The 27,478-nt window shown below is 38.9% G+C and overlaps 1 protein-coding gene across 1 annotated transcript in view; it reads left to right on the plus strand.

Moving 5' to 3' along the window:
* STPG2 (sperm tail PG-rich repeat containing 2) overlaps window positions 1-27,478 on the plus strand; it is a 512,492-nt gene that overhangs the window by 26,363 nt on the left and 458,651 nt on the right. The window contains exon 6 of the mRNA XM_063458613.1: window positions 20,738-20,853. Coding sequence (XP_063314683.1) covers window positions 20,738-20,853 — 116 coding nt within the window. The remainder of the gene's footprint in view (window positions 1-20,737; window positions 20,854-27,478) is intronic.

The raw sequence follows: 27,478 nt of genomic DNA on the forward strand, positions 1-27,478 counted from the left end.
AATAGAGCTGATTTAAGCTCCTCCTTTAGTCAAGTGTAGGAAAAATACATCAGACAAAGTAGTCTCTACTTTGCCTTATGTTTTAAAGAAAACTAGAGCAGAAAGAAAGAAAAGAAGAATAGATTCTGAGAGACGAAGAGAAGAGGTAGCGATTGGGAAAAGGTAAGTTTAGCATGACAGTGCCGCTTTAATTGGTTTTAAAAAAAGATTTCTGAGCTGCACTGGTGTACCACGTAAACACAGGTAATCTAAAACAGTCATCATATTTCACTTTAAGAAAGAGACATATTTCTCTTTAAGTGGCTCTGGAAATAGTAGGTTAAGTAATATCACTGAAACTTCTTAGTTATAACATTTTTATTTTCCACAAAATGAAGCCACACATTTTCTATATCTGGCTCTGACACACACTGTAAGTGGAAAGAATCCAATATAAACTTTTCACGTTCTTTTATTAGGACCCCCTATAGTGCTCTCTGCTATATAAGCGCTGCATTCAGGAAACACTACTGACATTCTCCTGACTTCAGACAGTGGCTAAACCAATTTACGGGAGAAGGACAGGCACAGAATATCAATGCCTGTAACAAAACAATAACGTTTACATGTCACTATAGCTTTCTATAATTGTCACTTATACTTTGGGCAGTGCTTTGTACAATAATGTACGAGGCCTGCATATTTATTTTCGCTGTGACCTCTGGTAAGTGAAGTCAATTTGCTAAGCATCTATGTTCATTCTTTTTCTTTTTTCTTTTTTGCTAGGATTCTATGATTGAGTTAAACTCAAATGCAATCCGATCCAGTTATTCCAGCAGCATTTATTTAACCCTTTTTGTGACAAAGTGATGACCAAATCTAACCTTTTCTCATCTCAAGATTGTACTGATATCATAAATGTTTACTGGCCTGTGTAATGTACTGTCTAACAGTGTCACAGATTAAGGAGGTCTCTGCACATGATCTCCAACATTTTTATGAACAACGAGTGATGAACTTTCTCCTCTTTTTAATACACCTTTCTAAATGATCACTGGTGGTGTGGATTTGAGTGGACCTTACACTGACATAGGCCATATTTTTGATACCCCAGAGTCCAATGTAATAAGCAGGGTTTCATCAAACCATGATTGTACTTCATATCCGACGACGCACTGGATTATGAGAACTTTTAAACCCAATGGTTGTTTTGGACCAAAACAAAGTCCTAAGTGCAGTTTAAAGTGGGTGATGAAAAGATATTTTGTGGGAGCCACTACTAAGCTTAGACCCTTCGTCCATAGTTACAAAAATGTCACTGTACAGTTTACAGGGGGTCTATATACTGTTATTATTTAATATTTATTCAGCCCTTGGCACTTAAACAGTTAAACAACTGTCTTGTAATAGGCTCAGTGGTGCCTCAAGTCATTTCCATATAACAGCTGTATTTATTTTTCAGTTGCTTACATGGGGCAACTAGTTTATAGAAAACAGTTTCATGGATCACATGTAAATACCAATCTATTAAACTTAATGAAATTACCTCGTAGGGTTTTTGTATTGCATTCATTTCATGTTTTGCATCAGGTTCTTGATTTGATTGGCTAAGATGTAGTAGCCATTATCATCTATAAACGTGATGTGACAGAGAGACCATTAACTTACATGTAATGAACTCAGCTCTTGAGAAAGCACCATTGTGCAAGGCTAAAAATAAGAAAATAACTATATATCACATGTAGCAATGTGTCTAAGTTATTCCAGTCAGTGAACATGAGGATTTTAGAAAGGAACATAGTTTATTTTTCTGGTTAAATATTCAGCTGTCTGTACTTGATAGTATATTTAATTAGGAAAGGAAAGTATATAACATTTATTTCTTGTTGAGTAGGCCATGCTCGAAAAAGCTTTGCATATATTAAGTCCTTTAAAACGAGTAGCTAGAATTACAGATCTGCATGTAAATAGATCTTTAAAATCCAGCCTCCCAATGCCACATATTTTTACCCTTTATGTGGTTTTTAAATAGGAAAGCAGTGTGAATGGACTCTTAGTGGAATAAATGTTTAAATAGTTCAAAGATCCTTTCCAGTGGTTTCATACTTTTTTTTTAAATGGATTAGAATTTAGTTCACGTGTCTTGATCACGCCAGATCGTGTAGGCATATAATTTATAGCAAAGGATTTAATAAGTTGTTCTTGTAAAGCACTTGGAGTTTTAACATGCATCCTTGTAGATGGGGGAAATATATTGTTGATTGTCAAATGAGTTCTTTGATATAATGTGCTCATGCTTGAGAACTTTAGTTCAGCGACATGAGCATCTTTTCCTTTTTATTTCGTGTTGGAAAGCAAAGGTTGTAGTCCTGCCCTAAATGTATCTGTGTACTCAGAAACAGTCAAATCTTGTGAGGGATTGTAATGGTTAATATGAGATTGACTGACACTCCATCCCTGAAAGAGTTAATGTGAGACAGACTAACATTCCATCACTGATGTAAAGGGTTAATTTCTGTTTGGCTGAATCACAAGACTAACAGCCTTGTACATTGCAAGGACGTCAGTAGAAGTAGTTTTGCACCTGACCGTGCCAGAACGTCATATACATAATCTTGGCACATAACCATCTTTGTTCTCTTTTATTCTAAAAAGACACTGCTTAGAAATGCCCCCTTAGGTAAGTTTTATATTAATGATTTATTATGTGATTTCGCGAATGTTGTAAACACAAGTCTGACATGCATTTGTACATCACATCCTTTTCTGGTTACCGTATATACTCGAGTAAAAGACTTCACAGCAGCTCCTGTCAGCTCCCTTCTCTCTCCTCCGGTCAGCTCCCTCTGCAAGTCTTGCGAGAGCCGCTGGGTCAGAGCGTTGCCACGGGTTACCGTGGCAACGCTCCGTGCGGCCGCAAGACTTGGTGACAGGGGAGCCGACCGGAGGAGAGAGAAGGGAGCTAACAGGAGCTGCTGTGAAGGTAAGTTACAGCTCGCTGCCAGCCCCCTCCACTGAACTGCCAATGCCACTGGACCACCAGGGAAGGAGAGCCCCCCTCCCTGGCCAGCTAACAAGCAGGGCGGGGGGAAGAAAAAATATAAATAAATAATATTATAAATAATAATTTAAAAATAAAATATAATATATAAAAAAATAATTTAATATTAAAGTGAGATATTGAGGGAGCTCACACGAAGTGCGTCTTTCCTCCATGACAGCTAGGCTCCACCCCCCGGAAGCTGCATTCTTAGTGAGAGGAGGGACAGTGTAGCTGCTGCTGATTTAATAGGGAAATCGATAGCTAGGCTAGTGTATTCAGTGTCCACTACAGTCCAGAAGGACTCATCTGATCTCTGCTGTAAGGACAGCACCCCAAAAAGCCCTTTTTAGGGATAGAACATCAGTCTGCTTTTTTTTTTCTGTGTAATCTAATTGCAGTTGCCTGCCTGCCTGCCAGCGTGTGTGTCAGGCTCACAGCGTATACTGTGCCCACTTGCCCAGTGCCACCACTCATACCTGGTGTCACAATAGCTTGAGGTTAAAAAAAACAAAAACTTTTTTGACTGTGAAATAATAGCAGTCAGTTTCCTTCACACGTGTGCGTTTCAGGGCCTGCCAGGGCACAGTGTCACACCAGTGCAACTCATATCTGGTGTAACAGTAGTGTACATTTAATGACTGTAATAGATTGAATAGCAGTTAGTTGTCTGCAAGCGAGTGTGTCAGGCCTACAACGTCTACTCTGCCAACTTCTGCCAGTGCACAGTGCCACTCATATCTGTTGTCACAGTAGCTTGCACGCATAGTACCAATCGAAAAAAAAATGACAGGCAGAGGCAGGCCACCCCGTATGGGCCGTCGTGGTCGTGGTGCTGTGATTCCCTTTGGCCCTAGAATAATGGCCAGTGTTCAGAGGCCACGTACCCTGAACTCGAAAAGTTCTGAGGACATAGTTAACTGGCTAACACAGGACACCCAATCTTCTACAGCTTCCGCTCGGAACCTTGACGCACCATCCTCCTCCAGCTTAGCTTCGGGCACCTCTCAAGTTACCACTCGCCCGCCTGCCGCCACCATCAACACTAGCACCACAGCCGCTTCACTTGATATGTCAGAGGAGTTATTTACACATCAGTTGGAAGAAATGAGTGATGCGCAACCATTATTGCCAGAGGATGTAGATAACAGGGATATGTCTCAGTCAGGCAGCATTACACACATGGACGTACAGTGTGATGATGATGATGATGTTGTACCCGCTGCTGCTTCCTTTGCTGAGTTGTCAGATGCAAGTGAAGTGGTTGATGATGACGATGCGTCCGTGGATGTCACGTGGGTGCCCGCTAGAAGAGAAGAAGAACAGGGGGAAAGTTCAGATGGGGAGACAGAGAGGAGGAGGAGACGAGTTGGAAGCAGGGGGAGGTCGTCGCAAGGAGCTAGTGGCACAGTCAGACAGCATGCATCGGCACCCGGGGTCAGCCAGACAGCACGCCAATCAACACATGCTGTTGCCACCACCAGAATGCCGTCACTGCAGAGCTTAGCAGTGTGTCATTTTTTTGGTGTGTCTGCCTCTGACAACAGTTTGCGTGTTCGCGGTGCGTTAAACAGGGAGTTTGGTCTGTCACTGTGAAGCGGGCGTAACCCTTACACTACCTGATCGATACAACATCATACCTGATGTTTTAAAGCACGTTATTCCAAACATTTTAGGAATGTTAGGTGATTTATGCCCTTTATGGATTAAAACCAGACTCTGCATCAACTATATAATTTTCCATGGGAGTTTTGCCATGGATCCCCCTCCAGCATGCCACAGTCCAGGTGTTAGTCCCCTTGAAACAACTTTTCCATCACTATTGTGTCCAGAAAGAGTCCCTGGGGGTTTTAAAATTCGCCTGCCCATTGAAGTCTATGGCGGTTTGCCCGGTTCACCCGTTCGCGAACATTTGCGGAAATTCACGTTTGCCTTTTGCGAACGGAAAATTTTATGTTCACAACATCTCTATTTGTGACCTTTATGGGCAAAGCAACACAGTCCTCTAGGGTAACAGGTATAGAACAACAGTCTCTTATGCAAAAATTGTGTGGTTTATTTACAGCGTGCACAAAAATCCATGTAGCAATCAATTTGTTCAATACTGCAGCACAACAGAAAGGAAAATCTACAAACAAAATCCTAGCTCAAATTCGAGCACTAACTAAACATAAAGTAATGTCCCTTACTAAACCAGGGTAATAAACTACACAAATCAACAAAAATAAACATTGGTTTCACCAACCTTTAGCACTTTGTTTGGTGCTGCTCTGCACAGACCTGCTCTCTCTGCAGGTCAGATTGTATCTCTCTCCTTTCTGCTCTGAGACCTGCTAATTAAAGCCTCAGCAGTTGCTAATTGGGCAGGTGAATGAGTACAGGCTATGGAGGATTCTGGGCCCTAGATACCTTCCTTCTATTACCCTCCCATAGACTCTGTCACATATCCCCCCGCCAGCTTAGACCCATCGGTCGTAGTGACCTTTGACCACAAACAATGGACGCTGGATAAACCATCTGCATTCCCCTGGTCTTTACCAGCTCTAGGCTCCATAGAGAAGTTATATAAGAATAAAAAGGTATAAACAATATACCAGCAAGTGGAGCGCTATAATGAATATTAATATAAATAATGAGGGGGTATACTCACCCCTCCAACATAGTGATACAATGTGTCCAAATGTACATACAAAGTAAAACAACAAAAAGAGAGAATATAGTGCAGATGGTTTACAAAAATAAAAAATGAATAATAGTAGCAATTGGTTGAAACCACTCACGTGGGTTGGAGCCTATAAGCTATTGGCTCCGTAAGTGACTCCTTTTTGCTCTTGAGGCAGCAACACACCCCTTTATCCCAAACGATGTTCTCCCGAAGATATGGAACAAGCAGAGAGAGAGAACCTCATAGGTGGTATTGTACAGATAGTGTATACAAAATAGTGAGATAGTAATTGTTATGCTCACCTTAGACAGAGCCTTGAATTCCTGGCTCTGAGGTTTGTTGGCAATATGCTAATTTATTGGGATAGCATTCCCCACATAGTGTTCCTGGAGGCTAGAAAGGACTATATGGACTGATATAAAAAAATAACGATTTATTGTAGAGATAAAAAAATAATAAAAACAATATTAAGACTTCTCAAAAGCATATAAGCTAAAAGGTAGAAAGTCCAAGTATAAAAGTCCAAAACTCCAGCTAAACGCGTTTCACTCTTGTATGAGCTTCCTCAGTAGCTGTGAGGAGAAGTCCATAGAGAAGTTATATGGCTGAAGACTAAGGAACCACCTAGTTACTTTGGCATTTGTTTCCTTGTTTTGTCTCATCCACGTCAAAGATATGGCCAAACATTCTTTCTCAAACACTGAGTATCTCTGTTCATGAGGATTCAGCTTCTTGCTCAGGTACATAATGGGATGTTCTTCTCCTCTGTGCACCTGAGAAAGAACCGCTCCTAGGCCCACATCAGACGCATCTGTCTGTACCACAAATTATTTTGTAAAGTCTGGGGCAACCAAAATTAGGTCAGCACACAAAACCTCCTTCAGGGTACTAAATGCCTTCTCTACCTTGGGAGTCCACTTTATCATAACAGGGCCTTTTGCCTTAGGTAGCTCTGTCAACGGGTTTGCGATCGTAGCAAAGTTAGGTATGAATCTACGGTAGTAGCCCACTAAGCCTAGAAATGCCCTAACTTGTTTCTTTGTCACAGGACGTGGCCAATCCAAAATAGCATCTACCTTACTTTTCTGTGGTTTCAGGAGACCCCTCCCAATAGTGTAGCCCAAATACTTAGCCTCTTCAAAACCTATCGTACATTTGGATGGATTGGCAGTTAGACCTGCATCTCGTATAGACTTTATTACTGCCTGAACTCGGGGAAGGTGTGTTTCCCAGTCTGTACTGTGTATAACCACATCGTCAAGGTAGGCAGCCACGTATTCACTATGGGGTCTAAGGATTCTATCCATCATTCTTTGGAAGGTGGCAGGTGCACCATGCAACCCAAAAGGTAAGTCTTTATAGTGAAATAAACCTTCTGGTGTGGAAAAAGCAGTTTTTTCTTTGGCTCGCTCTGTTAAGGGAACTTGCCAATAACCTTTAGTCAGATCTAATGTAGTCAGATATCTGGATCGTCCTAATCTCTCTATCAGGTCATCAAACCTAGGCATGGGATAAGCATCAAATTTTGATATCTCATTTAATTTTCTGAAATCATTACAGAATCTGATTTCTCCATTTGGCTTGGGTACCAACACTATAGGATTACTCCAATCACTTTGTGATTCCTCGATAACCCCAAGCTCAAGCATCTTTCGGACCTCTGCTTTGATGGCTTCTTTTCTGGCCTCTGGGATTCGGTAGGGTTTTAAGTTAACCCTTTTTCCAGGTTCCGTAATTATGTCATGTTCAATAACATGAGTCTTTCCTGGTACTGGAGCAAACACATCCCGATTTCTAAGAACAAACTCTCGGACCTCATTTTTCTGATGAGGTGCTAGAGTGTTGGCAATGTTAACCTCTGGTACTTTGTCTACTTTGGTCAGAGGAACTTTGTCTGTCATGGCCATCAAGGCCTCTCTATCTGTCCAGGGTTTAAGTAAATTTATATGGTATATTTGTTCGGGCTTTCTTCTACCAGGTTGTCTCACCTTATAATTCACCTCATTGACTCGTTCAATGATCTCGTATGGGCCATGCCAGTTTGCAAGGAATTTACTTTCTACTGTGGGGATTAGTACCATAACCCTGTCTCCAGGTTGAAAGACCCCAAGTCTAGCATTCCTGTTATAACTAGCTTTCTGGGCTTCCTGTGCTCTCTCCATATTTTCACTGACAATTGGCATTATGGCCTCAATGCGATCCTGCATTTGTGCCACATGTTCAATAACACTCCTATGAGGCGTGTGTTCCTGTTCCCATGTTTCCTTCGCAACATCAAGGAGACCTCTAGGATGTCTGCCATATAACAATTCAAAAGGTGAGAACCCTGTGGAAGCTTGGGAGACTTCTCTGATAGCAAACATTAGATATGGGAGCAAACGATCCCAATTCTTACCATCTTCATCAATTACCTTATGGAGCATTGCTTTTAATGTTTTATTAAATATTTCCACTAACCCATCAGTTTGTGGGTGATACACTGAAGTTTTCAATTGTCTAATCTTCAACAAGTTACATAGCTCTTTCATCACTCGTGACATGAAAGGAGTACCTTGGTCTATAAGTACTTTTCTAGGTATTCCAACCCGGCTGAACATAAACATTAACTCTCTGTCTGGCCTTGTGGTCGGGTTGGGAACCTGGGCACCCAATATTCCAGGTACTCAGTCTGTATAAGGGTCTGTACGGAATCTTTTTTCCCATCTGTTTCTTGCAGGTATCCTGTTACTTTGCCATTTGGCGTTGAGGTAAGGTTCTTTACTCTGAGTTTCATTAGCAAACAGGTATTTCTCTGTGAAGTTCATCATTTCTTCTGGGTCCTTTGGATCCGCTTGACTGACCCATTTCCGTAGTGCTATCGGCAGACTCCTGAGGAAGCGATCCATAACCACCTTTTCAATGATTACTGCAGCAGAGTTGATTTCTGGCTGTAGCCACTTCTGGGCAAGTCTCAAGAGGTCATACATTTGTGACCTAGTAGATTTCTCGGTATCATAAACACAAGCATTATATCTTTGGGCTCGCACTGCAGGCGTAACTCCAAGCCGTGTTAGTATTTCTGCTTTCAATCGGTCATAGTCTTGTGCTTGGCTGAGAGGCAAATCATCATATGCTTTTTGGGATTCTCCACTGAGGCAAGGGGCTAATAATCCTGCCCACTGACCTGGAGGCCATCCTTCTCGGTTAGCAATCCTTTCAAAGGTTGTCAGCAGGGCCGGACTGGTAAAAAAATTAGGCCCGGGCATTTTTCATTCAGAGCGGCCCCCTAAGAAGGGGGCGGGGCCAGAGAGGGTGTGTTTTGTCATCACTAATGACAAGCACGCCCCCCTCAAAGTGAGCAAGTTGGTTCAATGCGCAGAGCTCCGCTGAAGAGCTCTGGCATTAGAAAAAGGCCCTGTATTTGTTCTGCGCAGTGCAAGCAAATTTAATAACATGCTTGTGCTGTGTTTGCTTTTAAATTGTCTCTGGTGTCTCCACAAGTGGGATACCAGAAGACAAAAGGGCCAGGAAAGTGTATGGTGCATGTGTTTGGAGCCTGCTTGTGGGATTGCATATGTGTAGAGATTATTTGTGTTTGTGGTGTAATATGTGTGGCTAGGGGCTGTAGAGAGTGTGTGTGTGTATAGGGGGCATAGTGTTATAGGGGATGTAGCGAGTGTGTGCATACGGGCTGTATGCATAGGTGTATAGGTGACGTAGTGTGTGTAGGGGTTGTAGAGAGGGTGTGTTTAGAGAATGCTGTATGTGTTTGCTGACAAGGAATGTAGTGTGTGTGTAGGTGGTGCAGTGTATGTGTGTAGGAGATCTAGTGTGTAAAGGACCCAGAGTGTGTTAAGGAGATTGTGTGTGTGTGTGTGTGTATAGAGGATTAAGAGTGCATATAGGGTAAGGGATCTAGCGTGTATCTGGAGCGTAATGTGTGTAGTGGTGCAGTGTGTGGGGACCTGCCAATTAAAGCCTCAGCAGTTGCTAATTGGGCAGGTGAATGAGTACAGTCTATGGAGGATTCTGGGCCCTAGATACCTTCCTTCTATTACCCACCCATAGACTCTGTCACAGTATATATATATATATATATATATATATGTGTGTATATATGTATATATATATTTTTTAAATTATTTTTATTTATATATAGTGATATATACATATATACTTATGTATATAGATATATATATTATATCGTTCTACGTGTATTTTGATATCAATATACATACACTGCTCAAAAAAATAAAGGGAACACGAAAATAGCACATCCTAGATCTGAATGAATTCACTATTCTTCTGAAATACTTTGTTCTTTACATAGTGGAATGTGCTGACAAAAAAATCACACAAGAATTAAAAAATGGAAATCAAATTTTTCAACCCATGGAGGTCTGGATTTGGAGTCACACTCAAAATTAAAGTGGAAAAACACACTACAGGCTGATCCAACTTTGATGTAATGTCCTTAAAACAATTTAAAATGAGGCTCAGTAGTGTGTGTGGCCTCCACGTGCCTGTATGACCTCCCTACAACACCTGTGCATTCTCCTGATGAGGTGGTGGATGGTCTCCTGAGGGATCTCCCCCCAGACCTGGACTAAAGCATCTGCCAACTCCTGGACAGTCTGTGGTGCAATGTGACGTTGGTGGATGGAGCGAGACATGATGTCCCAGATGTGCTCAATTGGATTCAGGTCTAGGGAACGGACGGGCCAGTCCATAGCATCAATGTCTTCATCTTGCAGGAACTGCTGACACACTCCAGCCACATGAGGTCTAGCATTGTCTTGCCTTAGGAGGAACCCAGGACCAACCGCAGCAGCATATGGTCTCACAAGGGGTCTGAGGATCTCATCTCGGTACCTAATGTCAGTCAGGCTACCTCTGGCGAGCACATGGAGGGCTGTGCGGCCCCCCCAAAGAAATGCCACCCCACACCATTACTGACACACTGCCAAACCGGTCATGCTGGAGGATGTTGCAGGCAGCAGAATGTTCTCCAAGGTGTCTCCAGACTCTGTCACGTGTGTCACATGTGCTCAGTGTGAACCTGCTTTCATCTGTGAAGAGCACAGGGCGGCAGTGGCGAATTTGCCAATCTTGGTGTTCTCTGACAAATGCCAAACATTCTGCACGGTGTTGGGCTGTAAGCACAACAACCACCTGTGGACGTCGGGCCCTCATGCCACCCTCATGGAGTCTGTTTCTGACCGTTTGAACAGACACATGCACATTTGTGGCCTGCTGGAGTTCATTTTGCAGGGCTCTGGCAGTGCTCCTCCTGTTCCTCCTTGCACAAAAGCGGAGGTAGCGGTCCTGCTGCTGGGTTGTTGCCCTCCTACGGCCTCCTCTGCGTCTCCTGATGTACTGGCCTGTCTCCTGGTAGAGCCTCCATGCTCTGGACAATACGCTGACAGGCACATCAAACCTTCTTGCCACAGCTCGCATTGATGTGCCATCCTGGATGTGCTGCACTACCTGAACCACTTGTGTGGGTTGTAGACTCCGTCTCATGCTACCACTAGAGTGAAAGCACCGCCAGCATTCAAAAGTGACCAAAACATCAGCCAGGAAGCATAGGAACTGAGAAGTGGTCCGTGGTAACCACCAGCAGAACCACTCCTTTATTGGGGGTGTCTTGCTAATTACCTATAATTTCTACCTGTTGTCTATTCCATTGAGATGCCAGGTGAGTCCCCAGACCGCGTTCGCCGGCGACCGGGTAAATACAAAGGACGGCGGGGACGTGCTATGCCTCCCGACGGCGTTTAGAGGAAGCCTCCCAGAGAGTCGAAACACGTTTTGCTATTAACTACAAGACTGTAAGAACTTTTAATTTAATTTATAGAGTTTTTAACTATGTTTTTATGCATTTTGTTTTGAATAAAGCACTTTCAAAAAAACGAGCAACTGTGACTACAGTCAAAGGTATTGAAGTTATTCTACTCCATAAGAGAGGGAGTGGGACCCTGAAATCCCACTAAGCTGAAATTTTGAGCCAAGGAAAACTGGCTCCTCACTTGTGAGTGCATTCCCATATATATTATTTCCCTCACGTATAGATACAGGCAATATTGCACTAGCTTGTAATTTTCTCTTAATTTAGGACTACCCACCCTTTCCAATCAGGAATTCATCTTCCCTGTATCATTCAAATTACGAAATCTGATGTAAGATACTCCACCATATATATATATTTTTTTTTGGAAGAGACTAACAGTCTAGTCAAGGGGAAAAGTCAATCAGAGGCTACTCGCTGAGGAGCCTCTAAAGTCATCCTTCGATACTTGTGTGAGTGCACTACACAGCATTCTGCTCAGGTGAGCTGATGGAAGCAGGAAGAAATGCCCAGGGTGGGTTTTTCATTTATTATTAATAATAGTGCCAATTTCTCATAGAAATCGACAGTTTCATAAAGTGCCATTTAATTCGCATACTCCTGACCCGGCTTGTTCTGACTGCAAGTTAGTCTTTATTGTCCTTATGTTACTTTACTTTGCGGTGCTCCTGGCATTAAGTTTAGTTTATCCTGACAGTTTTTCTGTGTACAAGTTTTATCTAGTTTTTGACCTCTACCAGTTTTACTCTGTTTCTGTCTAAGAGTTAAGTCCGACAGCTTTAAGGATCGGTAAACGTCTTTCTGTCCTTTGTTCCTAATTCTCTGTAGGTTACTGAGGATTCCAAGTCAGGAACATCTGTATTTCTTCCAGACATGGCTTTGAAATTGTAGCCCAGAGAGATATGACAATGTTCTCAATAGTACTGCTTAATAATATCTGAGTGTCATCGTGGAAGGTGATAAACATACATGAATTCTAATGTGCATTCTTTTCCCTATTTTGACAAGTATTTCCACATGGAATCATACTGTTACACTTACTATTGAACACAGCTCCAGAAATCTGTCTTATGTTAGGCAGCCAATTAAGAGACAGCTTTGAATTGAATTACAATGATATCCTTGTAGACCGTTTTGATAAATTAACATTTCAAGCCCAGATTCATTCAATTCATTATAATTATGCATGGATGCTCAGATTCCATAGGGGGAAATCAGAGATGTTTAGCAGCTTTGGTAGGAAACAAAGTGCAATTTGCGAAAATAAGAAAAGAAAGTGAAACTGTAATGAGACTCCAGTGTGAACTGGTGTGAAGTTATTGGGATCATTTTTTTTTTTGTGCTTATTTCATAAGAACATTAACTATTTCTTATTAGTGGTTGCTTACTTGGAATTTGAATTTTAGAAATTATAGTGGATCAAGAAAAGAGGTGTGTGTGTGTATGATACCAATGAGGATATTTACAAAAAATTTGATAGGATTCATACTGACGTTTAGTATAATGAAAATTATTTATTTATCTCTAACATAATCCCCATTGCTGTACAATAGGTAAACAAGACAAACAATTAATTCTTACAAAACATGTATGACATAGGGGAACAGTCGGAGAAGTGGGCCATGCCCAAAAGAGCTTACAAATAAATAAATGGGACATATTTTGTCACCTACAAAGTATATGTCTGGCTATTTCATTAAATACATTTGGACAACCCATAACCACCACTAAATATGCACTCACCAGGTTGTTGCACTTACGTCACTTGAGTGGATCAGTAATCTAGTTGGCAGATATGTTCTTGCAGCAATGCTTTGTGGGTGGACTTCACGGAAAACATGTCACATTTGAGAAAAGACTTGAGAAATATTTCTGCTGCTTTGGGAACATCTCTGCCAAGCACGAATAATGCAGTCGTTTTCAGCTGCCATTTAATGTTATATTTATTGTGCTGATTAATTCTATAAATGTTGCTCTGCTGACAACTAGGACCATAACTAATTTAATTAAAACTCATCTTAACATACATTCATAAATCCTAGTCACTTGTTCCTTTTAGTTATGGTGATGTAATAACTGTCAGTATATGGTCTTTACATATAATAATTTATTTGTAGTTTAGTGTATTTGCATGTTATATATCACAAAATGGCTCTCAGACAAGTAGTGAAATAGGACGTCTCTTTACTTCAGCACACACACATAATGACATAACACAAGGGACACTAACACACCAGAACAAGTGCATAACTTAACTATGCTGCCATCTACTGGAAGGTGGACTGCACAACACCCCAATACATAACACTCCTCCCCCCTAGACCTTAAAGTCTTTGAGATAACTGGGAGGGTAAATATTTCTTCTTGGGCACCCCAAAACCATGTTTTGAGCTGCTTCACCTGGACCTTCAGTTGTACCCATCCCTTCTTCCTGTGCTCTGTCAGATGGACTGCATGGAACTGGTTCTGCAACAACAACTCCTGGAGAACTGACACCTGCATCATCCAGTTGTTCAAAATTATCTGGTATCACAGAAAACCCGGTATGACTGGGACCGGCAACACGCACAATCTCATAACTCTGTTCCCGGATCTGAACGACATGCTTTCGTAATAGTCTAACATCAGGAATTTGTACTTTGTATGACAAAGGTTTTGAGGCCACAAGTACTTTTGCAGGTATCCATTTAGGCCCAGAAACATAGTTCCTGACATACTCTCACAGTAGAAGCATTATAGTTCTTATTGAATTACAATTATTGCTTCTCTTGTAAATCAGATGTCAAATCAGGATTTAAACGACCCAGACAAGTTTTAAGATGCCAGTTCCTAAGGAGCTCTGCTTGACTACTACCAGTGCTTGAGCATGGTGCCACATGTAGTTGCAGAAGGAAATTTGCAAGTCTATGATTCCAATCTCCTTCAATAATTATTTTTAATGAGTCTTTGGTAGTCTGAACCATACGCTCAGCTTGACCATTTGATGATGGGTGAAATGGTGCAATCGTAACATGTCGAATAAGATTACTTGCCATGAAAATTTTGAATTCTGATTAGGTAAATTGTGTTCCATTATCAGACACAATTGTATCTGGCAACCCATGTGTAGCAAACAGCTTCTTTAGAATCTTTATGACTGTGACTGAGGTAGCAGATTTCTAACCATTTTAAAAAGGAGTCAACAACTAATAAAAACATCTGTCCATGAAAAGGGCTAGCAAAATCTATATGTAAACGGGACCAAGGTGACCTAGTCACTTCCCAAGGATGTACAGATGCTTTAGGTGGAGCATGACGACTGGATTGACATGATACACAGTTCTTCACCCACTTTTCAATAACTTCATCCATTTTAGGCCAGCAAACATAACTTCTGGCTAAAGCTTTCATGCAAACTATTCCAGGATGTCCCTCATGGAGAGCATGAAATACTCAAGCTTGTCCTACATTTTGAATTACCACTCTGTTTTCCCATAATAGGCACCCTTTATAGGTAAATAATTCATGTTGGTGCACTACAAATGATTTTAACTTGTTGTCCACATTGAGCACACGGGACAGCAAAGGATCCTTGGCAGACATACAAGCAATGTCACTTGCATGTAACGGAGGGTTTGCAATGGATTCCAACATGAGGACCTCAGAAATAGGGAGGAACAAGGAAGTCAGGAGAAGGCAAAGGCTTAATCCATCAGCATGTGTGATATCCTTGCCAGGACGATACGTGAACTCACAATCAGAGGCATTCAAAAATGGCTCTTAGACAAGTAGTGAAATAGGACTTCTCTTTACTTCAGCACATACACGTAATGACATAACACAAGAGACACTAACACAACAGAACAAGTGCACAACTTCACTATGCTGCCATCTGCTGGAAGGTGGACTGCATAACACCCCATTACATAACAAATAGATTGCTATTTAATTATTTATGTAGATAATGGCCACTTATAGTCTGTATGAAGAATGAATAAGCCAAATTTAATACTGTTCATTACCATTGAAGTTTTTCATGATTATTGGTTAATGGTTAAATGTTTAAAGTACTCCAGTTTATAGTTATGCTATCTTATGCTGCTTATTATATCTTATGATAACATTATATTATATGTGTATGGCACAGTCTTTGGGAACAATTAATGGGCAATGTTACATTATAAACAGCACCTAGTAGTTGTCTTGCCCATCCTATAACAATGGAAACATGTAAAACCCGTACCCCTTATCAGGATTCAGAAAACCAATGCCTTAGAACAGGGAGTTAAACATAAGTAAAAATGAATAGCCAATAGGCATCATTTTTCAAATTCCCTGTTTTAGCTTTAAATTTTAAACACCTTCAATTCCTAACAATTCTCACTTTAGTGAATTACCCATGTTTTATTTTATTCACTGATGTAAATTCCAAAGAATTTAAAAAACTTGGGCACGCAAAGTTGTTTTCAAAGGAATCATAGTTTCCAGGTTTGGCATTTTTGCAATTTCGTGCTTAGAGCTTAGTTTAACCCCTTAAGGACCAGACTTCTGGAATAAAAGGGAATCATGACATGTCACACATGTCATGTGTCCTTAAGGGGTTAAGGCAATCCCAAAAATGAAAAATGTGTGCGTTGTGGATGATCCATTTGCTTAGTTATATAAATCTATTGAAAAGGCAGTCTTCAATGTTGTAAATAGAAAGGGAGGGGAACAGCGCTACAGTACTGATCACAAGGGGGGATAGAGCTGCACACCTGAAAGGAAGGGTAACCCTCAAACCCTTCAAAGAATGGAGAGAACAAAAGACAACAAATACAGGGTGCGCTAAATAAAATAAAGGGAGATGAAAAAGTCTTTAGGTACAATGTGGACCTTGAGTGAGTGTTCTTAGGTTCTTTCTTTGGGATCTCAGTAGTCGAATATGGAATACAAAAGCAGAGAGGGGAGACCAATAGTGCAAAACCGTAATGCGGAAAGGATCACGAACAACACAGACGTGGAGAAGTGCCAACTTACAATTTAAAGAGCTAAGCCCAGCTCTAGGTAAAACAGCATACAGTGGTATTTAGTACTCCCCACATGTAGGATATTGCTGGACAATTGGAGGTGTCTCTGCTTTTGTATTCCATATTCGACTACTGAGATCCCAAAGAAAGAACCTAAGAACACTCACTCAAGGTCCACATTGTACCTAAAGACTTTTTCATCTCCCTTTATTTTATTTAGCGCACCCTGTATTTGTAGTCTTCAATGTTGATTTATTTATAATTTGTAGATGTACATGGCACCAACATTCAAGTGACATATTATTAAAGAGTAAAAACTTATACTTTTAAAGATCCTGATCAGCGGCTATAACAGTTGCATCATGATATTGCTGAAGAGATTTCTCTCCTGTCAAAATACAACAAATAATTAAAAATATAAATCTAATAAATGATACATAAATATACACAGATAAAATATGCCATATTATATGTTACTGATATTTAGGTCTGATTGATACCTGTTAATGGCTTGTGAATAGCAGTGAGGTTACATCTTTATAGCTTGAACCATTTAATAAAATAACATTCACGATATAAATTTCATGTTCTTTCGGTTTTCTTCTTCTTTGTTGAAGAAAAGAGACATTTTTGTTCTTCAAATAAATACATGTCACAAATACAATCACCTTCATTGAACTGGTATCTCCCCTACATCATGTACAATATGACTTTGGTTTCTCATTTAAAGAACAAAACATTCTGCATTTTTTTTTTTTTTTTTGTCTAGCCGAGACATGGGATTTCTGAGGCCGGCATGCTTTGACACTGACATATGAGCTTCTCTTAGAAACACACTGTGAGCTACCTGTGTGCAGCCGTACTGGAAAGTAGGCCATTAGCGCATAAATGAACGCACTCCAAGACTTTTAATTCTTCACTGAATCTATTTCCATATTTAATTGTGAAAAGTCAGGGGAAGAAAACTTGTAAAGCTCCTCTTCATCCATTTGGTTGTCACCGGGAGTGGCGATTAGTAATTCTTCTTGGAGTTATATTTCAACATTCACTTAAAATAATGCAGCTCCTTGCTGAGTTTGCTTCAATTAAGCCATATTTTATTTGGTAATGACTTACCAACTTGACAGTGACCTTGAAGTGGATATTGTCAACACTTCTTGGCACGAAGTGCCGCTGATTTAAGGTTTATTAATAAAGCATCAATTTATTCCTCTGTCCACGTCAGTATTCTTAAAAGGCTATTTAATTCAATTACAAATGTGATTTTTTTTTCTTACCTGAGTAATGCTTATTGCTTAGGCTTGTGAGTTAAGTAGTAGTCGATTCATATTATTTTAATGCAGTGATTTCAGCCATCATATGAAGACATAGATTTTTTTAATGTGTTCACTTATGAAAGAATAGGCTCTTATCAGACCACTTTAGAAAGTTCCCATAATTACGATAAATGTGCATTGACAGTCTCTTTGGATCAATATTAGCTACATGTAGGTAAAATCGTTGTATTCTTTAAAAGTTAAAGAAAAGACTAAGCAGGTTTATTATTGTAAAAGGGCAGTTATATTGATGGCCAAACTGTGCTGGTAAATAATGCTGAAAACTATACAATCCTGAAAAATAATCTATGTCTGTAAATGTTCTATACAGTCATCAGTTTAAATACATTTCATGAAAAGAGATCGGACCTGAAATGAATTACCAAAGAATTTAAATAAAAGATGTAGAAATAATAATGTATAATGTATTTTTTATTTGTCTGAAAATGGATGATCATGAACCAAATATAAACTCTTGATGTTATAATGATAACAATAAAATCCTCATTTACAACCAGCTCGCTCTATTTAACTCATGTGTAGATAGCTAAATTGTAAAACATTACAATGAAACTCACCTATCAACCCATGCTGGTCCTCGCCGCGTAGAGTAAACACCCCCAGATCTTATGGCCTTTTTTTTTTTGCTCATAAAAAAATTCAAGTGTCTGGTTCTACTCACATAAAATATGCAATATGTACAGATTTGGCAGATGGAGGCTGATGGAGTAATGTGTGACATCATATGTCTTTTCAACCTCTATCAGTGTGACCTGCACAGTATGACGAATTGTTCTCAGACATCTGCGTATGAAATGTAGACTCGCAGGTGAATTCAAAGTTAATTTCAAATTTAAGGTCAAAGTAGCCTGAATTGGATCATGTCAGCTACGAATTTTAGTTTATCTCTTGTGGTTTTAAATTCTCTTTAAACCCTGTCTATTTCTCACTGACTCCATTGTCACTAATGGCAAATGCCTCGTGTTATGGATGTCATGATCAATTCCTCATCTCATCCTAAAATCACCAACAAACATCTCCAGGGACTTCATACTTATTGCAGTCTGGTAACCTGGTCACCATCATATATTACAGCCCACCAGGAAATATCCCAAACAACCAGTCCAGGCCTCAAGAACATTGACAGCACAAGTCACCAGCCAATGTGCAAACCCACACAGCTTCTGTAGACATCTCAACCCATCTCTTGCTATTCAAATTTTCAGAAGAATGGATTGATACTGCAGCCTACAACACCATTGCCTACAAGCCCTCCCATGCTCATGGTCCCAGGGGTTGGTTACCCCTTTGCCAGCCTTCCTGTGACTACTGTGTTACACCTACTGTGTATAATACTGTAAAACTAATTATTTTAATGTATACACTAATACGTCAAATGCTTTCATAGCAGTCTTGGAATATTGTTTAGAAGTATAGATTGAAGAGTGAGAAGTCCCATTTTACTACTATGTCTGAGAACCATTTGTGAATATATAACATGCAAATACACTAAAGAAGTAAAGTGTGAAAAATATCAAAATGTTGTTTTACGGTAACAAAAATTTACATAAAAAAAAACAAAAAAGCATAGGAACTGAAAATGAAAAATGTGTGCATCTGGACACAGGCTGTCTCCGATAACTGAATATTTTTCTAGTTTAGGTATATTTGACTGATTTTCACTTTTAATTATAAAACATTTACCTTACCTATGTAATCATCGTCCAATGCTTAGCAGCACCTGTTTTTCCCACATGCTATAAAGAAGCAGCAGATACTAGCTTGTAAATCACTCAGCCAGCATCTTCTGTTTTATACTTCCATTGTGCTGAAAGTCCTATTTGAGACATTAATTAAACAGTATTGTTGGATCAAGTATTTTATTCACATTGGAACTTGCAGAAAATGGTGTGTAAGCATCCGAGTGAAGCCAATGTAAGAAGCCAGTCATTTTACATGGATTCTGTGTAATTGGGGCCTCCTAGAAGTTTAATTTGAATAATTCTACTTCAACATAATACCATCATCATTATCTTGCAATTCAGGTATGGAATGATGCACCTCCCAGTATCACAAGATGAATCCAGTGAAGAATATTAATACAGAGTTTCTACTCAATTTAGGTGATTAAAAAAAACACATTATGGTTTAAAACTTTCAAAGGTTCCTTGGTGTGCCATTTTTAAATATCTCCAAATATCCGGGTGAGACTGGTTGTGATAGGGGCAGGCTGTTGTAAAATACCTCAAAATAGGTGGGGATTGCAATTTGAAGGCAGAGCTGGGCAGCGTTGGGCAGGAAAATAAAAATCACTACTTAACCAATAGTCTTGAACAGGAACATTAAACTCCGTTTTCAATATTTTTTATTTTTTTTACAAAGACCTAAGAAACAAAGTTATCTGCCATGTATGTCACAAATCTTTATAGCAACAAAAGCAATAACACTCACTAATATTCAGGGTTTACATGCATTTGGAGGAGCTCCACGGTAATATGAAATACAAATGTGAATATCACAAGGCTCCACAGCAGTCAGTACAGGTTGATATATGGTTGACAGGTTGATATATGACCTGATCACAGAGCTCCACGGCAATAAAGCTCACAATGTGTGACATGTATTAGTGTATCACAGAGCTCCACAGTGATAAAACTCATTGTAACGTATGTGATTATATCACAGTGGCCTCAGTGATAAATCTCCATAGTGATTTATTGCCAAGGAACTTACTACATTACCATAAAAAGAAAAACGCACCAGACAATTAGCTGTTCTGCTTGTTTTATTGATATCTCAGCCTTATGTTCATTCTTACTTTCTGTTTTTTTTTTAATGGAGTTATGCTGGGGGTGAATTTTGTATTTCAACTAAAGTTTCACAATGCACAAAAAATATCTTATATTTTGTATTTGTTCTTAGCAAGAAGCATATGCAACTTTGAAATACAAGGGTGTACATTTTGGAAAATATTCCGGAAAACGAATTGAATTTCAATACAGAGAAGGACCTGGCCCGGGTGAATATGACATAGATCAGTAAGTATACACCACTATTACTATTTTTTCATTTGCATATTTTTTTCTTTTTCAGTTTTTTATTACTCTTAAAAGTCCATTATCATTCACATATTTATTAATACATTCAAAGCTGTATGAAATTCCTAAGGAGAATTGTAAATGGGTATTTATCCTTTAGCATTTAGCCCTGGCACATTTTATTGCTGTGTGAATTACATTCTAGCATTTAACTGCTATAGTGTTGTAATAGGAACTGTCAAAACCAGTTTCCATATAATGCATAATGGATAATATAGCCTTCATAAAATAACTACACTAAGGGAAGAGAGCCAAAAAATGAAGCCAAACTGAGCCCTGGGATCATGTCATGTTTTAGAAGCCAGAAAATGTGATCAGCTTATTCCTGTAAGGTTCCAATGATGGTGAAACCTGCACTGTTATGATATGCTTTGCAACTGAATGCGCAACACCACAAGTGTTTTATTTTCTTAAGCTGATGACAACACAGCAATTTAACAATTGTTTATATGAGACAGAGATACACTGGGTATAAACACAGACGGTACAATTATGTAATAAACATTGAGATACCTATGTTAACTCCAATCACAACAAAAATAAAGAATTTAAACAAAATATGAACCATTGGACAGAAAGATGGTTTATACGGAACACAAATGTAGTTATAGAAATAATAACAAAAAGAATATTTTTACACATATGATTTTTGCTAGTAGATTGTAAAATTGAGAAAAATAATAATGACCAATTATTAACAAACCCTCTGTGCTTAAATTAAAATAGATATGTTTTCGCTATTGTGCACCAGAATTAGGATTAGCAAGCAAATTAATGTGTAAATAAATAAATCTAAAATAAAAAGGTTCAAATCCCTCTATGTTCGCTTATAACGGTTCAAGATATTATATAAATCACAATGTTGGGACATATGAGACCGGAATAAGGACCAAATTGCACTGAACTCAGGAAACGTTCCTAGGGAACTAAATAACTATAAGTTCCTGAATTTTGATGTACCATGTGTGCATAGACAAAGGTGAACTCTTTTCCAGTAAAGCAATAAGAAATGACACATTCAGAATTCTTATAGCAAGTGGAAATGTCTGTATGTCTCTGTATGTGTGTGTCTCTCTATTTCTATTATCTTGAGGAATATGTAATAGAAATATGGCTGGTTGGAAAGGTGGAAGAGGGGGTTGGGGTGACAGAATTTAGTTTATTATAGTGTGTATTTTCTTCCAATGTGGATTAATAAGGGGTTGGAGAAAAGAACCAGGGGCAGTTTACATCACCAAGAGGCACCATCTCGTTTATTAGTGAACGAGTTGTGTGCCTGATTGTAGGAATTGTATACGTCGGTTCTCTGTCTTTTTTTTGCAAGTGAGCAGTTTATTGTATATTCTGATTCACTGGTTGGGAGCTATATCTATATTCAGTGACATTTCCACTTGCCAAAGAATCATGGGATTGAGAAATTGTATTGTAAATGTTATTGCTGTTATACCATGACACAAGTCAGAGATCCCTTGGATCACGGTCTGTGCACAAACGTTTCTAACCTTATGTATCTTAGGAGGTAAACTTACTTTAGAATGCTATCAATAAAGCCTCTCACCTGGTGGAGCACCAGGAAATATTATTTGCATAAGAGTTTGCTCACATGCATGTCTCACCTGAGGTGCTGTCTGAATCAACTGGTCTAAAAAAAGATTTGGGATCCAGGCTTGTAGGGAAGTCTAGATTGTGGATTAAAGAAAGGCGAGGGGATTGGAATTAAACCTATGTGTTTAGCTGTGAGGTGCCCAACTCGTAAAGTGGCTTTGAAAGGATTGGGTTAGAGATATTGTGTTATTCCTGTGTTTTTCCATAGTTTTAGAATTTCTTGTATAGCCCACTCAACCAGGGCTGGATTTAACCACCTTGCTACCCCAAGACCAGTTTCTTCAATCCACCCCTTCAATATATATATATATATATATATAACAAGGAGTAGTGGGAGCACTCAGAGGACTTCTTAACAATATTTTCTTTTATTGTGGTATCACATAAGTGCAAAAAATATTGATCAACGTTTCGACCCCTAGAGGGTCTTTTTCAAGATATATATATATATATATATATATATATATACACACACACACATATACATACACACAGAGGCGTAACTAGAAACCACAGGGCCTCAGGGCGAAAGTTGCCCTGGGGGCCCACACCCCATACGTCTACCCCCGACCCCAAACATCCCTGCCCCCCACATGTCCCCACCCCCCCACACATGCAGACAAACAGACACACATGCAGACACACACATTGACATGTAGACATGTAGACACACACATACATACAGAAACACACATACCTACACACACACACACACATACACACAGAGACACATACATACAGACACAGATACACACAGACACACACAGATACAGAGACATACATACACTAACACTCACACACATGTAAAATGTTTAAGTCACCCTCCTGTTTCCTACATTTTAGGTGCAGGAGGGTGATTTTTCCTGGGGTTCAGTGGTGGCTCAGGCTGCTGGGAGTCAGAGTTCCCACTATGACTCCCTCATGGCTCTCTATGATTGCTGGGAGGAATGGCCGGGGCAGTCACTTCCTCTGCGACCCCTGTAGTTGCGCCACTGTGTATATATCTCCTTCCATGAGATATATATATATATATCTCTCTCATGGAAAGTGCACTCACAGGACTTTGTAAATAAATCTTTAATTTTTATTGTGCAAATATACACCATAAAATGTGTCATTGTTTCAGTCCTCTATGTGATTGTGATACAAAACAAGGTGTGTTACATATTAAATGATGTGAGCAAAATCCTCCCACTCTTTAAAACCAAACAGCAATACTTGCAGTAATCACATCAAATCCTGAAAATACAATCTAGTGTTACGCAAGTGAAAAATCACACTTTTGAGACAATGAGACAAACAACACACTATGTCTCTTGAGACATCTGATTGTCCTTTCAAATCTAGAGACAAATGTGCATGAATATAATCAAAGGTTGATTGTAGGTCAAATTGGTGGCCATGTAATAGGAAGAAGGAACCTAGTGTTGTGGCATCCATGGTTATCCAAGTCTTAAGCATGATGAGCCTAGCTTCTAATTTGTTTGGTTTAAATCATGTTTTTCATTTTTTAGAGTGCCCCATAATGTTGTACAAAGAAAGAACTTAACTTCTATCCAAAGCACACACCAAGTTCTCCTTGCACACTCTATTTAATTTGAGTATTTTTCCCAGTTTTGCGCTAACGCACTGTTTTAAAATATTGTGTTTTTGAGTTTTGTATACGGGAAAAATCATAGGATAGCAGCACGGGTTATATAAAGATTCAAAAATATAATATATTATTCTATACATTTTTAAGGGAAAGTGCTTCAGATCGATATTTATTATTTTCTTTGATTTATATGTGTACCTCCATATAGGAGTTACATATATTCCCCATATATCTGATTGGCAGATAGATATGGAGCATCTCAGCTTCAGAAGATGTTTTGAGAACCTGGAGAGCTTATTTGAGGAAGAACGTCCAACACAAATACCAACATCAATTAATAATAATAATAATAATTTGGAGGACATGTTGAAAACACTGGAAAAAATCCTACTAAGAGAAGCAATGCCCCACGGGGATTACGGTTTTGTTAGGGTCCTTCTCGATAGAGATGACATGAGGCTTATAAATATTTGGAACACGGCATTAGAGTTTTGCTCACTGGAATTTTTTAAAATTATAGTCCAACAAAGAAATGTCACACTTGAGAGGCTAGATAAGGAAATTAAAGAAATCATGGAGAAATTAGAGCCATTCATGGAATTGAAATAATGTGTGGATTTCTTTAGATTTATCAAATGGAAGATAGACAAAGCATGGTTGAGCCTGAGTAAACAATGTGTGTTGAGATATATTTAAACCAGCTTCTATCTATTTCATGCCTGCAAGTAACCATTAAAGGAACGACCTAGGAATATTGCCACTTAAGTCCTAACTGTATGTGGACTATTTTCATGACTTGATTGTGGTGCAAAATAGTGGTTTCAGTTCAACCTTGTTAGCTATGTTAGGCAGTTACGTGGCAGAGATTGTTTTCTTTAAAAAAAGAACACCAAGGCATGGAGCCAGTGAGGTGGAGGTAATGGCAGCACAATTGACCTGGGGATAGACTAACATAGGAGGTAATGTGATAGAAGAATGAAAAAGAGAGAATTAAAGAGAGAACTGAAGGAAATGACATGTAGATAGAGGTTGTTCGAGGTCATAGGGACAACAGATTGCATTTTTTACCATGTTTTATTTTAGAGATGAAAACAAAATATTGCTACTGTACAGACGATTCAGTTTACAGGTTTTGCCAACATTGATACGAATCATGTGTAATGAGCAAGAGCAGATCCAGAACCAAATCTCAGAGGGACAATGGAAGATTTGTTTTCAATTGCAGTATGATACATATTTCAGAAAGTTTATAAAATTATTCTGCAACTTCCATTGCTGATGCTTTTTTTGGTTTGCTCCATTTGGGCATGTACGAACAGCTATGTAAGCATGCTTACCACATTGGTCTCTTTACAACTTTCGAAAACAAATTTGAGAGCACCATTGACAATTCCATTCTATAGAATCCCTTTATTTATTATTCCTAAACACATCCTTTTAAAGAATATATAGTTGAAAAAGCATATATGTCAGCATCCATTAAGTTATTTACGACTTAAAATTACAATAGTATTGAAGATTCATAACTTTTTGGGTTTTAGGTTAATTGAAGGCAACATCTAACATACAGGCCTTCAAGTTGAGCAAACATGAAGACCTGTAGACCAGATGTAATTCTCTCATTTTGTTTTGTCTATAACCAGCCAGAAAAAGCCATTGGTTCTTTTATAAGCATCTTTTATTGCAAACGTGTTTGGCTTCTATCAGGAAATGCTTTCAGCACAACCCAGCATTACAGAAAGCTTCAGTAGAACATGAAAAGGATTTTAGTTTATTACACCTTTAATCTGGCTGTGAACTAGAATTTAGATGATTTGTGTGTGATCTTCAAGCTTTAATAAGAAAAAAAATATATACATGAAGATGTATATAAATAGCAGACATCTACTATGATCTTGCTTAAAACTTGTTTTATTTTAGAATGAATTAATATACATCACTGCGGACACATGCATAGTTGGCAGCTGTCAAAAATTTTGTTGCTTAATCTTTCATTCTAGTAAAATCCCTGGGACAAACTGCTGTCTTCAGAGGCTGACTGATTACCTTGTATAGCTTTCCTTTCATTTTAGTCCTGTGATAGAAAATGGTGTCAAATAATTCATTATCTTATTCATTTTTGTGTAATCTAAAAACGTGTTAGAACAGAGGTGCCAATATTAGGCAGTAAATTTCAGTAGGGAACAAAATATCTTGAATGAATTCCATTTGACACTTAAATAATGTACAGCAGTTTAAATGACTTAAGAAAGGTTTAATGCTGATCTGATATTCTCAGTAAAACTGAACCTAAAATAAAAATGTCTTTTGTATGAAATACTATTTTTGTTGCGTTCACATTAGTTATGTAAAAGGTTTTGTGTCAGATGTACCACTTGCCCTGCTTTTGTTCTAAGAGGTTGCATAGTGATATAGGTTTAAAAATAAAAAAATAAAAAAAAGACCATGTCCTTCAAGTGCAGCCACAATGTCTCTTCTTCTGCATTAAAGCCTAAAAAAGGTTCAAACACCAAGCATGAATTGATTTATTTTGCAAATGCAAAACATCTCTGTCTTAATTCTAAAGTGCTCTTAAATCTCACCTAGGATCAATGCAGTGTTAACACCCATAGTAACAAATACAGCCTTGAATATCCTATTGTGCCAAAAAGATCATACAAAAATATTTTTTCCTTCAGGCCCCCTTTAATTGACAGTGAATACTGCGTCGGTTGGGTACACTCAAATTTCATTTTGAAAACAGTTTGCCAAAATATCTAGTTGCATTTATTTAATTCTTCTTATACAGGGTGGGCCAAAATTCAGAGTTGAATTTGACAGGTAAATAATTTGTTAGTAGTTAAATTTTCTTGTTGCAGGTACATATTATAGCTGAGTCTTGGCAATTTCATGAGGGAACAACTAGTAAAAATAGTGGAACTTTATTTTCAAAATAGCAGGTCCATTTTTTTTATACAAAGAGGAAAATCATCATGAAATGTGGTTTCAACAGGATGGGGCTACTGCCGAAACAGTCAGGGCCACAATGGACCTCGTGAGACAACTGTTTGGCGAGCAGATGATTTCAAGGAATAGCCATATCAAATGGATGCCTCATTCACCAAACCTTTCTGCTCCTGATTACTTCCTGTTAGGAAATCATAAGGAGTGGGTGTATGTGAACAAGCCGCCTATACCTGAACAGCTTAAGGAGAATATCAGTGTATAAATTCGAGTGCTGTAGCCTCAAACATTAACTGTTATGAACAATGCAATCGAAAAAGCCTGACTTCACGAGGCACCAAATAGAGCTCATTTATAAGATGTCATCTTCCATACCTAGTCAAGCAAATCTCTATACATTAAACATTCATTGTATGTAATATC

This window comes from Pelobates fuscus, chromosome 6 (assembly GCF_036172605.1).
Source record: "Pelobates fuscus isolate aPelFus1 chromosome 6, aPelFus1.pri, whole genome shotgun sequence".
In the NCBI taxonomy this organism is placed as follows: Eukaryota; Metazoa; Chordata; class Amphibia; order Anura; family Pelobatidae; genus Pelobates; species Pelobates fuscus.